Raw genomic sequence first — 16,167 nt, forward strand, 5'->3', positions numbered from 1 at the left:
AACTATTGTTGAGTTCATTACCGTTGGTAACTCAACCGGTACCGCAAGAACGTTGGACTAGTAACCGGAAGGTTGCAAGATCGAATCCCCGAGCCGACAAGGTAAACATCTGTCGTTCTGCCCCTGAACAAGGCAGTTAAACCCACTGTTCCCGGTAGGCCGTCATTCAAAATAAGAATTAGTTCTTAACTGACTTGCCTGGTTAAATAAAGGTAAAATAAATAAAATAAATAAATAAAAAGATAAAAACAAAAAACTATCGTTTTTAAAAATGTTAAATATCAATATGCAGGTCTGGAAAAATATGTCCAATAATACATTCTGTTGAAACTAAATTAAGAATGAGTTCTTAACTGAATTGCCTGGTTAAATAAAGGAATCTACTGCAAATCGGAGTATATTTAATGGATCTAGTTCGTTGTAGTTCACCTACTGTTACGGAGCTCAAGTCGTTTCAGAAAGCCCTTTGATCTGAGGAAAATAACAAAGGACTACCCTGTTTTACGCTGGTACACTGCCACCTAGTGGCAGCATACCATCGTTACACATTCATGCCCTTACGGTGAAGTAGTTCTCACATCCCATTCCAATCACTGTCCACTGTACCGTAACACTCTGATTTATTTCTTCCAGTGCTTCAAGCATAAGTGGGGCAGGGGGACGAGGTCAGGGGACAGGAAATGGAGACTTGGAGGATTGGGTGGGGCTGGGGTTAGTTGATGTGAGAAGGACGGACAGAGAGAAAGGAAGACTGGATGGGGCCGGGGTTAGTTGATGTGAGAAGGACGGACAGAGAGAAAGGAGGACTGGATGGGGCCGGGGTTAGTTGATGTGAGAAGGACGGACAGAGAGAAAGGTTTGGAGGGGCATTGATGAAGAGGACTGAGAGAAAGGAAGACTGGGGGGTCTTGAAGGATGTGAGAGGACGGACAGAGGATTTGGGGGTTAGGATGCATCAGGCAGGGGGCTTGGGGTTAGGTTTGGAGGACTGGGGGGAACGTGGGGCCTGGGTTGTGAGAAGCTGCCAAGTTGCTTGCTGTCTGTCAGAGTCCACCAATCCTCCGGTAGCTGTCTGCATGAGCGGCCCTCGGTTCTGGCATTGCAGCACCCTGGAGAGAGAAGGTAGGTACACTTCACCAGGGCTCACCCCTCCATCCAGTCCTCTAATACATGAAGCTTCTAAAGGCAGGGCTATGCAATTAGCGCAGCTTTAAATAGTCCCCTCTGTCTGGGACAACTGAAGGACTGAGAACAGGGCAATCTGAGAACAGGGCTAAACAGTTAGATGACTAGACTATAGCAAAACAAACTAAAATTGGTTATTATGCTATTACTTCACAGTGTAGCAAAGGAGGAACCACCTCAACATGTTAGAGAGGCCATGACAGAGACAAGGACTACTGCTATTCAGATGTTAGAGGCCATGACAGAGACAAGGACTACTGCTATTCAGAGGGAGGAGAGGCCATGACAGAGACAAGGACCACTGCTATTCAGATGTTAGAGGCCATGACAGAGACAAGGACTACTGCTATTCAGAGGGAGGAGAGGCCATGACAGAGACAAGGACTACTGCTATTCAGAGGGAGGAGAGGCCATGACAGAGACAAGGACTACTGCTATTCAGAGGTTAGAGAGGCCATGACAGAGACAAGGACTACTGCTATTCAGAGGTTAGAGAGGCCATGACAGAGACAAGGACTACTGCTATTCAGAGGTTAGAGAGGCCATGACAGAGACAAGGACTACTGCTATTCAGATGTTAGAGAGGCCATGACAGAGACAAGGCCTACTGCTATTCAGAGTTAGAGAGGCCATGACAGAGACAAGGACTACTGCTATTCAGATGTTAGAGAGGCCATGACAGAGACAAGGACTACTGCTATTCAGATGTTAGAGAGGCCATGACAGAGACAAGGACTACTGCTATTCAGATGTTAGAGAGGCCATGACAGAGACAAGGACTACTGCTATTCAGATGTTAGAGAGGCCATGACAGAGACAAGGACTACTGCTATTCAGATGTTAGAGAGGCCATGACAGAGACAAGGACTACTGCTATTCAGATGTTAGAGAGGCCATGACAGAGACAAGGACTACTGCTATTCAGAGGTTAGAGAGGCCATGACAGAGACAAGGACTACTGCTATTCAGATGTTAGAGAGGCCATGACAGAGACAAGGCCTACTGCTATTCAGAGGGAGGAGAGGCCATGACAGAGACATGGCCTACTGCTATTCAGATGTTAGAGAGGCCATGACAGAGACAAGGCCTACTGCTATTCAGAGGTTAGGAGAGGCCATGACAGAGACAAGGACTACTGCTATTCAGAGGGAGGAGGATGGTTCTGCTTCATTAAACAGGAGACACATGAACAGTCCAGTATCACCACGTACCTTCATCCCACCCAGACTATAATCATCCCCTACCCAGACTATAATCATCCCACCCAGACTATAATCACCCCCCACCCAGACTATAATCATCCCCCACCCAGACTATAATCACCCCCTACCCAGACTATAATCACCCCTACCCAGACTATAATCATCCCCCACCCAGACTATAATCATCCCCCACCCAGACTATAATCACCCCCTACCCAGACTATAATCATCCCCTACCCAGACTATAATCACCCCCCACCCAGACTATAATCACCCCCACCCAGACTATAATCACCTCCCACCCAGACTATAATCACCCCCACCCAGACTATAATCACCCCCACCCAGACTATAATCATCCCCCACCCAGACTATAATCACCCCCATCCAGACTATAATCACCCCCACCCAGACTATAATCACCCCCACCCAAACTATAATCACCCCCTACCCAGACTATAATCACCCCCACCCAGACTATAATCACCCCCACCCAGACTATAATCACCCCCCACCCAGACTATAATCACCCCCACCCAGACTATAATCACCCCCACCCAGACTATAATCACCCCACCCAGACTATAATCATCCCACCCAGACTATAATCACCCCACCCAGACTATAATCACCCCCACCCAGACTATAATCATCCCACCCAGACTATAATCACCCCCACCCAGACTATAATCACCTCCTACCCAGACTATAATCATCCCCCACCCAGACTATAATCACCCCACCCAGACTATAATCACCCCCACCCAGACTATAATCATCCCCCACCCAGACTATAATCACCCCCACCCAGACTATAATCACCTCCTACCCAGACTATAATCACCCCCTACCCAGACTATAATCACCCCCACCCAGACTATAATCATCCCCCACCCAGACTATAATCACCCCACCCAGACTATAATAACCCCCCACCCAGACAATAATCACCCCACACTACGATCATCCCAGACTACGATCACCATATATTAGCTCTACATCAAAGAACACTGCACCCAAAAACCACACACTAAAACACCAAACCCAGAAGGTGAACACGCGTGCGAGCACGCACACACACGTGTGAGAACATGAAGGTGGTGTAGTGATGAAGGTGGTGTAGTGATGAAGGTGGTGTAGTGATGCAGGTGGTGTAGTGATGAAGGTGGTGTAGTGTAGAAGGTGGTGTAGTGTAGAAGGTGGTGTAGTGATGCAGGTGGTGTAGTGATGAAGGTGGTGTAGTGTAGAAGGTGGTGTAGTGATGCAGGTGGTGTAGTGATGAAGGTGGTGTAGTGATGCAGGTGGTGTAGTGATGAAGGTGGTGTAGTGATGAAGGTGGTGTAGTGATGAAGGTGGTGTAGTGATGAAGGTGGTGTAGTGTAGAAGGTGGTGTAGTGATGAAGGTGGTGTAGTGATGCAGGTGGTGTAGTGATGAAGGTGGTGTAGTGATGAAGGTAGTGTAGTGATGAAGGTAGTGTAGAAGGTAGTATAGTGATGAAGGTGTGGTAGTGATGAAGGTAGTGTAGTGATGTAGGTGTGGTAGTGATGAAGGTAGTGTAGTGATGAAGGTGGTGTAGTGATGAAGGTGGTGTAGTGATGCAGGTGGTGTAGTGATGAAGGTGGTGTAGTGATGAAGGTGGTGTAGTGATGAAGGTGTGGTAGTGATGAAGGTGTGGTAGTGATGAAGGTGTGGTAGTGATGAAGGTGGTGTAGTGATGAAGGTGGTGTAGTGATGAAGGTGATGTAGTGATGAAACCAGGACAAAATGTTCCAGCTACAGAAATAAAATAATAACATATTGAATGAAAATATATATTTATATTCCTCAACTGTTATAGTGGTAGAATATAATATATATTTATATTCCCCAACTGTTATAGTGGTAGAATATAATATATATTTATATTCCCCAACTGTTATAGAGGTAGAATATAATATATATTTATATTCTCCAACTGTTATAGAGGTAGAATATAATATATATTTATATTCCCCAACTGTTATAGAGGTAGAATAGTATATGTATATTCTCCAACTGTTATAGTGGTAGAATAGAAATATATTTATATTCTCCAACTGTTATAGAGGTAGAATAGAAAATATATTTATATTCCCCAACTGTTATCGTGGTAGAATAGAAAAGCCACATCAATTGTCACTTCTCTTATCAAATATTTATATTCCCCAAAGTAAAAACTGGGAGATATTTTGACAGGTGTTTGTGGTTCCGGTCCCATCAGAGTGTAATTAAGGCAGATCAGAAGGTCCAGGTCCCATCAGAGTGTAATCAAGGCAGATCAGAAGGTCCATGTCCCATCAGAGTGTAATCAAGGCAGATCAGAAGGTCCATGTCCCATCAGAGTGTAATCAAGGCAGATCAGAAGGTCCAGGTCCCATCAGAGTGTAATCAAGGCAGATCAGAAGGTCCATGTCCCATCAGAGTGTAATTAAGGCAGATCAGAAGGTCCAGGTCCCATCAGAGTGTAATCAATGTGTTTGTGGTCCAGGTCCCATCAGAGTGTAATTAAGGCAGATCAGAAGGTCCAGGTCCCATCAGAGTGTAATCAAGGCAGATCAGAAGGTCCATGTCCCATCAGAGTGTAATCAAGGCAGATCAGAAGGTCCATGTCCCATCAGAGTGTAATCAAGGCAGATCAGAAGGTCCATGTCCCATCAGAGTGTAATCAAGGCAGATCAGAAGGTCCATGTCCCATCAGAGTGTAATCAAGGCAGATCAGAAGGTCCATGTCCCATCAGAGTGTAATCAAGGCAGATCAGAAGGTCCAGGTCCCATCAGAGTGTAATCAAGGCAGATCAGAAGGTCCATGTCCCATCAGAGTGTAATCAAGGCAGATCAGAAGGTCCAGGTATTCCCATAATCAACAGTAAAGTGTGAATGTGTCAGTAATGAGTTGAACACAGTGAGAGTGATGATACTGTATACTAAGTGCTAGATTGTAGATCACCAGATATGCCAACTGCATATTGATTCAAAGAGCAGGAATGGCATATAGAATTAGGATTCAGTTATAGTTAGAGGCATGAATAGCCTGCTACGGGATGTGATGGGTAGCCCTGATCTCTCTCTCTCTCTCACCTGTATGTTCTCTGGGTTGAGGTCGTCCCTGCGGTGTTGCTCTCTCCGCTCACCAGGCATCCTGCGAGGGGATGTGGGCAGCAGACCAACCAGCTGGACTTGGAGGGCCTGGAGACACCAGACAGATAGACAGTCAGGAGAGAGAAAGACAGGAGAGACACAGAGAAAATAAGAGAGACCAAAAGAGAGAGAAGAGAGAGAAAGGACATAATGTAGGGTGGGAAGGAGAGAGATTAAATAGATGAAGGTTATGTCAAAGGGACATGAGTGTGAGGACAGGAGGAGCCAGGCCAACTGATGCCAGCCCAACTGATGCCAGGCCAACGGATGCCAGGCCAACTGATGCCAGGCCAACTGATGCCAGGCCAACTGATGCCAGGCCAACTGATGCCAGGCCAACTGATGCCAGGCCAACTGTTGCCAGCCCAACTGTTGCCAGGCCAACTGTTGCCAGCCCAACTGTGTTTCTGGAAAACTGTTGGAGTTACATGGTAGTTTTAAAACTAGTTTTATAGAAAACGACAGAAGAAGAAAAGGAGACATTAAAAGGGAGTCCAGGTGTTTGACAGGGAAAGACAGATGCAGTGAGATTAGATGAGAGGAGCGTATAGTGAGGGGGAAGTTAGGGAAGGTCCAGGTGTTTGACAGGGAAAGACAGATGCAGTGAGATTAGATGAGAGGAGCGTACGTGAGGGGGAAGTTAGGGAAAGTCCAGGTGTTTGACAGGGAAAGACAGATGCAGTGAGATTAGATGAGAGGAGCGTACGTGAGGGGGAAGTTAGGGAAGGTCCAGGTGTTTGACAGGGAAAGACAGATGCAGTGAGATTAGATGAGAGGAGCGTACGTGAGGGGGAGTTAGGGAAGGTCCAGGTGTTTGACAGGGAAAGACAGATGCAGTGAGATTAGATGAGAGGAGCGTACGTGAGGGGAAGTTAGGGAAGGTCCAGGTGTTTGACAGGGAAAGACAGATGCAGTGAGATTAGATGAGAGGAGCGTACGTGAGGGGGAAGTTAGGGAAGGTCCAGGTGTTTGACAGGGAAAGACAGATGCAGTGAGATTAGATGAGAGGAGCGTACGTGAGGGGGAAGTTAGGGAAGGTCCAGGTGTTTGACAGGGAAAGACAGATGCAGTGAGATTAGATGAGAGGAGCGTACGTGAGGGGGAAGTTAGGGAAGGTCCAGGTGTTTGACAGGGAAAGACAGATGCAGTGAGATTAGATGAGAGGAGCGTACGTGAGGGGGAAGTTAGGGAAGGTCCAGGTGTTTGACAGGGAAAGACAGATGCAGTGAGATTAGATGAGAGGAGCGTACGTGAGGGGGAAGTTAGGGAAGGTCCAGGTGTTTGACAGGGAAAGACAGATGCAGTGAGATTAGATGAGAGGAGCGTACGTGAGGGGAAGTTAGGGAAGGTCCAGGTGTTTGACAGGGAAAGACAGATGCAGTGAGATTAGATGAGAGGAGCGTACGTGAGGGGGAAGTTAGGGAAGGTCCAGGTGTTTGACAGGGAAAGACAGATGCAGTGAGATTAGATGAGAGGAGCGTACGTGAGGGGGAAGTTAGGGAAGGTCCAGGTGTTTGACAGGGAAAGACAGATGCAGTGAGATTAGATGAGAGGAGCGTACGTGAGGGGGAAGTTAGGGAAGGTCCAGGTGTTTGACAGGGAAAGACAGATGCAGTGAGATTAGATGAGAGGAGCGTACGTGAGGGGGAAGTTAGGGAAGGTCGGTAGAGAACTGACCTCCAGAAGCCGTGCCTGTAGCTGGGCCTGTTGGGTCTTCAGACCTTCGTTCTCCTGACGAAGACTCTCCAGCTCTCTCTGGACCTCACACACCTGACAACCACCAGGCCATGAGAAAACGTAAGACAAAACAAACATAACAAACCCATTGACAAAAAAGTGAGAACTGCTTCAGAAATACATGTTACTTATGAATGGTAGGTAGGTGGGAAGTAAGCATTGTTGTGAGTTTTATTTTCCATATTTTCGACATTAGGTTTATCCAATTAATAATCAAGGAAAATGTGTTATCAATAAAATAAAATAATGTACTGTATGAAATGTCTGAATTTCAAATAAAACGTGAAAAAACTATCAAGAAATCACAACAGTATACATAAATATAATAACAGATCCTCCTGTATAAATGACCTTGTTCTGAGCAGAGAGTAGCTCCTGATGCATCACGTTCAGCTCTCTCTTCAGAGCAGTCTTCTCCTGTTCCACAGTCTTCACCACACTGGACTGGCCCTGCTGTTTCTGCTGCTTCACGGTGAAGATGGCTGCCTCCAGCTGACGCGTCTGTGGAAAGACAGTACAGGGTTTCAAAAAGGTATTTATTTGCAGGGTGTGCGGTTCTATAACATCTCTAGAACGTAAAGGGGACGGTTTCCTGGACACACATTAAAGCCTAGACCTTGACTGAAATCCACGCTCAGCTCAGAATCTCCATTAAAAGCTCTGTGTCTGGAGAAAATACTGGCCCCTAGACCTTGAGACATCAAAACCAATTTGATTATGTCTGCATTTTATTTGCCTCTGTTATCTGACCTTGTCCCTGCTGTGGTGAAGGTCGTCCTTGGTGTTGTGGAGCTCCACGGTCAGCCTCTCGTTCTCCTGCCTCAGCAGCTGCTGCTCCTGTTCCACCAACCTGGCCAGCTCGTCCCGGTACAACTTCTTGTGCTGGCTCTGGTATCCGCTGGAGTGCAGGGCCATCTCCAGAACCTGGTTCTGATTTAAGGAAACAACCAGGCTGAGCATTCTCTGCCCCTTAGAAATAACTACATTTTTATTTAACCAATCAATCTCATTGAGGTCAGGACACCTGGACTGAATAATTACCAGAAAGGACAAAGCCCCTCAGACCACAGCGATTTCACTAGATCTAGTAAATGTATTTTTTATGCCCTAGTCATTTTATTTGGTGATGCTAATTGACATAAAATGTTACTAGACGATAAATATAGGTGCCAATGTGGATAGTTGAATCACCACAGGTCTATCCGGCTTGTCTAATCAACCAATCAGAAATGTAGCTGAGCTGGCCCCCTGGTCTGGGTGTTTTGCTACAGGGTGTCTGGTTAAAGACGAGGTGTATATAACTTCATAGAAATAACTTTAATGAATGTCACCACACCACACCAACCAATCAACCACCCAGCCAACGAACCAATTACCCACCTAAACAACCAACCAATCAACCACCCACCCAGCCAACGAACCACCAACCTAAACAATCAACCTAAACAACCAACCAATCAACCACCCACCCAGCCAACGAACCAATTACCCACCTAAACAACCAACCAATCAACCACCCACCCAGCCAACCAACCAATTACCCAACCTAAACAACCAACCAATAAACAACCACCCAGCCAACGAACCAATTACCCACCTAAACAACCACCCAGCCAACGAACCAATTACCCACCTAAACAACCAACCAATCAACCACCTACCCAGCCAACGAACCAATTACCCACCTAAACAACCACCCAGCCAACGAACCAATTACCCACCTAAACAACCAACCAATCAACCACCCACCCAGCCAACGAACCAATTACCCACCTAAACAACCAACCAATCAACCACCCACCCAGCCAACGAACCAATTACCCACCTAAACAACCAACCAATCAACCACCCACCCAGCCAACGAACCAATTACCCACCTAAACAACCACCCAGCCAACGAACCAATTACCCACCTAAACAACCACCCAGCCAACGAACCAATTACCCACCTAAACAACCAACCAGCGAAACCAACCACCGACCCACCCACCCACCAAGCCAACCAAACGATCAGCGTGTCGTCAACAGAAGGCCTTACCTTATCGTTGGCATTCTGCAGCTGTTTGTGCAGTGACATCACTTCCTGTTTGAGGGCGTCCTTCTCCTGCTGTGACACGCGGAGGTCTGACTTGAGACGGGCGTTTTGGAGGTGAACAGACTGGAGACTTTCATCCAACACATGAGTCTGAAAGAGGAGGACATTGGTCATAATTCTAACAAATCAGAATGAATTAGAAAAAACTTTATTGTCCACGTGACAAATTTGTCTTTGGCTTGACACACTTTGCTCAGTACATTTACATTTAAGTCATTTAGCAGACGCTCTTATCCAGAGCGACTTACAAATTGGTGCATTCACCTTATGACATCCAGTGGAACAGTCACTTTACATCATAGGTCAAAACAATGAAGAACCCTAGATTTACAAAAACAATGAAGAACCCTGTTCACCTTTTCCAGTGGAACAGTAGATGCCCCAGTATTATTCCCCCCCCCCCTCCCAAAAGACATACTTTTACATAATTCTAACAAATCAGAATTAATTCGAAAAAACTTTATTGTCCACGTGACAAATTTGTCTTTGGCTTGACACACTTAGAACAGACATTCTAAATGACGACAACTTAGAATGAAAGTAGTGACACGTTGAATTATAGACTATAGCAGTGTCATAAGTGGTTGACAGGAAACAAGGCAAGAGTCAAAGGTTGCCAGACTGAACAGAGCATCCTTACCCTCTCCTGAGACTTGGCAAGCTGATTGCGTAATCCCTGGGTTAGTTTCTCCAAAGCCTTGTGTTCCTGCAGGAGGAGGGAGAGCTGGCACTCCACAGCCCCCATCTTAGCCACCTACAGATGGACACAGGGAAGAGGAGAGTGGTAAAGTAAGTACCACACCTAAAATACTACACAGACGTCTCACATTGCATTCAAAACCCATCTGTGCATATTTCTCTCCTTATCCATTTCGCCTTTCTAATTGTAACTTTCTATCTTAATAAATACTCAATCTTTACAGGCACTACCTATAACACACACACACACACACACACACACACACACACACACACACACACACACACACACACACACACACACACACACACACACACACACACACACACACACACACACACACACACACACACACACACACACACACACACACACACACACACACACACACACACACACACACACCTAGTAAGTTCATGTCTCACCTTATCGTCTCACAGTCCCTTATCTCCGCCTCCAGGGCAGACGGTGGTGATTTGACACGGGAGAACAGCTGGGCCAATACTTTCTTCAATATGTCTTTGCTCTATTTCTACTAGTACAGTCCCTTCCACGGAGAAGGCCAGAGACCAGGTTACCTCTCGCTTCATACTCAGGGCAGAACAAGGCCAGAGACACTTTCCTCGCCATCTGACACGGAGAGAACAAGAGCAGGGTACCTCTCCTCGTTAGCCAAAACACATAGAAGAAGGCCAGATACTTTCCTCAAAACACATCAGAAGAAGGCCAGAGACCAGGGTATGTCTTTGGAGAAGAAGGCCAGAGACCAGGGTATTTCTACTAAAACACATCCCAGAGACCAGGGTAACTCTCCTCGCTTCATACTCAAAACACATCGGAGAAGAAGGCCAGAGACCAGGGTACCTCTCCTCGGGAGAAGAAGGCCAGAGACCAGGGTACCTCTCCTCGCTTCATACTCAAAACACATACTCAAAACACATCGGAGAAGAAGGCCAGAGACCAGGGTACCTCTCCTCGCTTCATACTCAAAACACATCGGAGAAGAAGGCCAGAGACCAGGGTACCTCTCCTCGCTTCATACTCAAAACACATCGGAGAACAAGGCCAGAGACCAGGGTACCTTTCCTCGTTTCCTACTCAAAACACATCGGAGAAGAAGGCCAGAGACCAGGGTACCTCTCCTCGCAGGAGAAGAAGGCCAGAGACCAGGGTACCTCTCCTCGCTTCATACTCAAAACACATCGGAGAAGAAGGCCAGAGACCAGGGTACCTCTCCTCGCTTCATACTCAAAATGCATCCGAGAAGAAGGCAGGGACCTTGAATCTTCTTGTACAATGGCTTTTGAGGAAGAGGCGAGGAGCGAAGAGCAAGGAATCGAACAAATACTAATTATGAAAAAGTGTAAAAAGCCTGAAAATGGACTCTGACAGTTTTACCTTGGTCCTGTTGTCCTCTGGTTCATTGTGCTGCTGGTCTCTGACAGCCTCCTGTCTCTCACTCTGTCTGAGCAGTTCCCCCAGCTGTTGGCTCAACCCCTCCACTCCTGCTGCATTCTGGGCGTTCTTCTCCGACAGCAGCCCGTTCTCATCCTCCAGCTGCTGACTGCGGAGACGCAGCTCAGAGATCTACAATGGTGGGGGGGGGATGCAGATTTAGGTTAGCTTATTACAGTATAACAAACACCTTACCGAGGTGAAAGGTCGGGACTTGTTTTCTTGTGTGGGTGCCTCTACTGGATGTCGTTGTGCATCAGAAACGGTACCCTATATTACCTACATAGTGCACTACTTTTGACCAGGCCCGGTGCCAAAAGTAGTGCACTATATAGGGAATAGGGTGCCATGTCTGACACAGACAGAGATATTAGATTAGCTCTTTATTGCTGATGGCTCTACTACAGGTCTTTCTTGAAATCAAGCTACATAGGCTTTAGAAACAGCCACATATAGAGGAGAACCATGTTATAGGGTCAAATGTTGAGTTGGTTTACTTTAGTCTTACCTGTCTCTTGAAACTCTCTGCTTTCTTTTGTGCAGATATCTTCTCCTTCCTGAAATGCTCCAGTTTCAAGCTAAGGTAGGGGAGAGGGAAGTGTCAATTCATATGCCCCAATGACATGAAACCTACACCATACAGTAATATCACGGGAAATCCCAGGGGAAATGTTTGTTGGGTGAGGGCGGACCAACATTTCTGGGACCGGGGGCTTAATATGTTTTAATATCGTATATTGGCATGATGTTTCTTACATCGTCTCCTCCTGGGTCTCTCTCAGGTCCTCTTCCTTCAGCACGGAGATCTTGTGTCTGAGTAAGAGGTTCTCCTCTGCTAAACGACCCGCCTCATTCCTACAGCCAACAAGAAGAAACCACATCAGCCAACAGAAGACCTCAAGTCTCTATGCTAGCTGATTTGATAAAACACAACCATCATCACATTATTCCTGTTTTGTAGACTAATTAAGAGTTTGTTAAAATGTTGTTAACACAGAGTGAATGAAGTATATAAAGTAAACTGAACCATTGAATTGAGGTGTTTAAAAGCAGAACCCCATATATATCAGGGGGTAGATGTGCTCTAGTAGTCCACAAACAACATGCACCAATGACAGGACAGGGCAGTTTCACAAAGGGTGTTGCATAGCAACAGGGTGGGATTGTACAGTGGCAAGGCCACCACATGGCCTGTTATTATAGCTGTTGCTTCACATGCAACTTTCTGAACTAGAAATATGAATTACAAGAGAATTGACGTCATAGATCTACTTCAAAACACAGACGTCACAGCAATGCTACAGGAAGTTACATTAATAAGCCAATGACAACACTTACATCTAGTGCCACAGGAAGTTGCGTTAGGCCAATGACAGCACTACATCTAGTGCCACAGGAAGTTGCGTTAGCCAATGACAGCACTACATCTAGTGCCACAGGAAGTTGCGTTAGCCAATGACAGCACTACGTCTGGTGCCACAAGAAGTTGCATTAGCCAATGACAGCACTACATCTAGTGCCACAGGAAGTTGCGTTAGCCAATGACAGCACTACATCTAGTGCCACAGGAAGTTGCGTTAGCCAATGACAGCACTATTTCTGGTGCCACAGGAAGTTGCATTAGCCAATGACAGCACTACTTCTGGTGCCACAGGAAGTTGCGTTAGCCAATGACAGCACTACTTCTGGTGCCATAGGAAGTTGCGTTAGCCAATGACAGCACTACTTCTGGTGCCACAGGAAGTTGCGTTAGACAATGACAGCATTAATAAGCCAAGCACAATATTGCAGCAGGGATGGGATTCAGAAAGCAGCAGGTGCAAAGGGTCGGTAACTGGGATCATACATCTCCAAGTTACCTATGGGTCTGCATCTTTTCATGCATCTTCAGCGACTTGTCCTGCAGGTCTGTTAGGGCTCTGCGGAGCTTGGCGTTCTGCTTCTCGAACTCCGTGCAGCAGTCCTCCAGCTCCGACACCACTTGTATCTTAGCCTCCAGTTGGGAGTTCAGGTCCAGGAAGGACTCTTGTTCTTGTTCTGTGGTGGCGTCTTCCTCGGACTCGGCCTCCAGCTGCAGAGCCATGAGAATCTCATCCTGCCTCTCTAACTCGCTGACTAGCTCAGTCAGCTTACAATTCTCCTCTCTCATCCTGGTGATCTCGTCCACCAACGCTACTTGCTGATCTTGGAAGTCTTGGATGATGTGCATCTTGCTCTCAAGGCCCACAACTCTCTTCTCCAGCCGACAGTTTTGCTCCTCCAGCTTGGCGTTTTCACAGATACACTCCTCGTATCGGATCTGAAGCGAGGTCATATCTGAAGACGTCACCTTGATCTCGTTGGCCTGAGCTTTGAGGGTGCCGTTTTTCTCTAAAGCTTGCTGATCGTTTTCTGCTGAAAGACTCTCTAGTGCATCCGACTTCTGCTGAAGCTCGGAAATCTTCTGCTGTAGCGCCAGGTTCTCCTCAGTGGCACTGTCATACTGGCTCTGTAGCTGAGCCAGAAGACTGGTCTCGCTCTCCAACTGACTGACTTGCTCATGGAGCTCCAGGATCTCACGGATATAGTCATCTTGCTCATTCACTGCTTCTTCGCACCTCTGCTGCAGCTGAGGAATCAGTTCCACAGGCTTTTTCTCTAGATCTTGAGTTTCCTCAAAAAGACAAGCCACTTTGGTATCGTCAGTGTCATGACCGATCTCCTCTAGGGCTGAAGAGACAACCAGAGACACAAAACTCTTCACTTCTTCATTAATCAGATCATCTTGAAGTTCCTCCTCTTCAGGCTTATCATCGAAAACAGTTTCTTGTACACTAGCATCATTCTGTCCAATCTTATCAGGGGAGGAGTCTTCACACTTAATCTCAGAGGGACAGACATCTCCATCAATGTCATCACTTTGAGGTTTCTCCTCTGAAATGGACATTGCTACAATGTCATTGTTGGTGTCTTCTTCCATGTTGTCCTCAGCCTGACATTGGCTTTCAGACGATTGGGATTCCTCAACAAGGTCTTGGCATTCTTCTGGAATAGCAGCGACTTCACCATTGCATGCCTCAACACTGATAATGTTTTCAGGACATACCTCAATGTCTTCAGAGGTTTCAGAATTCATCCTTCCCTCACTAGTGTTGTCATCTTGTGCTTGCCCCTCAACGGCAACAGATTCGACCACTGGGTCTGGGCCATTGTCCACAGTAGTTTCATCATCACATGTCCCATCAAAATGAAGAGTTATGGTGTCTTCAGGACATTCCTCTAACCTATTTGGAGTTTCAGGTATCATCTCCACCTGATCATCTTGTCCTTGTTCACCACAGGTTTCAGATGCCTCTACTAAGACATTCAGGTTGTCTGAGGTAACAGTTATTTCTTGATCACAAACTTCTGCAATGATGTTCTCAGAAATCTCCATCTCATGAGGTGATACAGTAATAATCTCAACTTTGTCATTTGGTCCCTGCTCCATAGGGAATACATATTCTACGTCAAGGCCTTCACAGTCCTCTGGAACAACATTGTCACATGTCTCATCACTAACGGTAATGTTTTCTGAACCTACTTGTTCTTCAAAAGCTGCAGCCTCTATATGTTCCTCTCCTAGTGGTGCTACATTTACTTCATTTGATTCTCCCATTTCTTTGCCACCTGTTATGTCTGCAGAGTCTAGAAGTTGGTTGAGCTCATTCTCGATTTCCTGAATTCTAATACTAAGCTGGTCTCTCTCGACCAGAAGCTCTCCTTTCTCATTGTCCTGCAGGTCAGAGGAAGGACGGCACTCCTTCAGCTTCAGTTCCAGGTCTGAGATGTTCTCTTGCAGCTCCAGCCTCTCAAATTGAAAGTCCACAGCTGCCTGTCTCAGGAGCTTCTCCAGTTCTTTGATCTTCAACTTCTGGTTATCATGTTCTGAGAGCAGCTCACTCATCTCCTCAAGCTGCTTCTCAGCCAAGGAGTGCCTCACCTCTAATTCAGAAAGGTTTCCCTGAAGTTCTGCCCTCTCCTGCTTGAAGTCCTCCACGGCCTGGTTCAGCAGAAGCTCGATCTCCTGGGCTTTCTTCTCAGACTTGGCCAGAAGCTCGTCTTTAGTGTCCAGGTTCTCCTGCAGCCTATTGTGAAGATCATTCAGCTGCCTACTCAGCTCAATCTCTTTGGTCTGGGCTAAACTGATGAAACTCTCCAGCTCCTTTTGGAGTTCATGGTTCTTCGCAACCAATGCGCCCATCTCTTCCTTATGGACACTCTCTAGCAGCTCCCTCTCTTTCAGCAGGTCCTGGGTGATGGTCTCTCGCTCTTGTTCTCTGGTTTCCTGCAGAACTCTCCTCTGCTCTTCAGCTTTCTGAAGGGCTTCCTCTGTTTCCGCATCCCATTTGGTTTTCTGCTCAGCGTGGTTGTCAGTGAGTGCCTTCAGCTTGCTCTGATAGTGCTTCTCCAGGTTGGAAACGTCGGTTTGGAAGCGCTCTGCGACAGCGTCTTGGTCGCCTGAGAACCGGGCCTCCACCTCCCTGATTTTCTGGGAAAAGTGGCTCTCTAGTTCTTTCCTGTACATGGTTAATCAGCAAGAGTTATGGACCATAGTTCCCACACCCTCAGAAATACTCACCTAAATCTACTTCCATAGCATAGCTGTAGTTACAAT

General features: G+C 46.6%; 2 protein-coding genes across 2 annotated transcripts in view; both read right to left on the reverse strand.

The window, feature by feature from the left end:
- The window catches only part of LOC124001333 (deubiquitinase DESI2-like), a 1,147,470-nt gene that overhangs the window by 557,723 nt on the left and 573,580 nt on the right, over positions 1–16,167 (reverse strand). The window lies entirely within an intron of this gene.
- nin (ninein (GSK3B interacting protein)) overlaps positions 1–16,167 on the reverse strand; it is an 83,491-nt gene that overhangs the window by 2,201 nt on the left and 65,123 nt on the right. Inside the window, exons 20-29 of the mRNA XM_046308694.1 lie at positions 13,391–16,069; positions 12,288–12,386; positions 12,040–12,109; positions 11,475–11,663; positions 10,017–10,130; positions 9,320–9,466; positions 8,032–8,211; positions 7,633–7,782; positions 7,222–7,314; positions 5,485–5,592 (exon numbers count right to left, since the gene is read on the reverse strand). Coding sequence (XP_046164650.1) covers positions 5,485–5,592; positions 7,222–7,314; positions 7,633–7,782; positions 8,032–8,211; positions 9,320–9,466; positions 10,017–10,130; positions 11,475–11,663; positions 12,040–12,109; positions 12,288–12,386; positions 13,391–16,069 — 3,829 coding nt within the window. The remainder of the gene's footprint in view (positions 1–5,484; positions 5,593–7,221; positions 7,315–7,632; positions 7,783–8,031; positions 8,212–9,319; positions 9,467–10,016; positions 10,131–11,474; positions 11,664–12,039; positions 12,110–12,287; positions 12,387–13,390; positions 16,070–16,167) is intronic.

The sequence above is a fragment of the Oncorhynchus gorbuscha genome, linkage group LG17 (assembly GCF_021184085.1).
Source record: "Oncorhynchus gorbuscha isolate QuinsamMale2020 ecotype Even-year linkage group LG17, OgorEven_v1.0, whole genome shotgun sequence".
Taxonomy (NCBI): domain Eukaryota; kingdom Metazoa; phylum Chordata; class Actinopteri; order Salmoniformes; family Salmonidae; genus Oncorhynchus; species Oncorhynchus gorbuscha.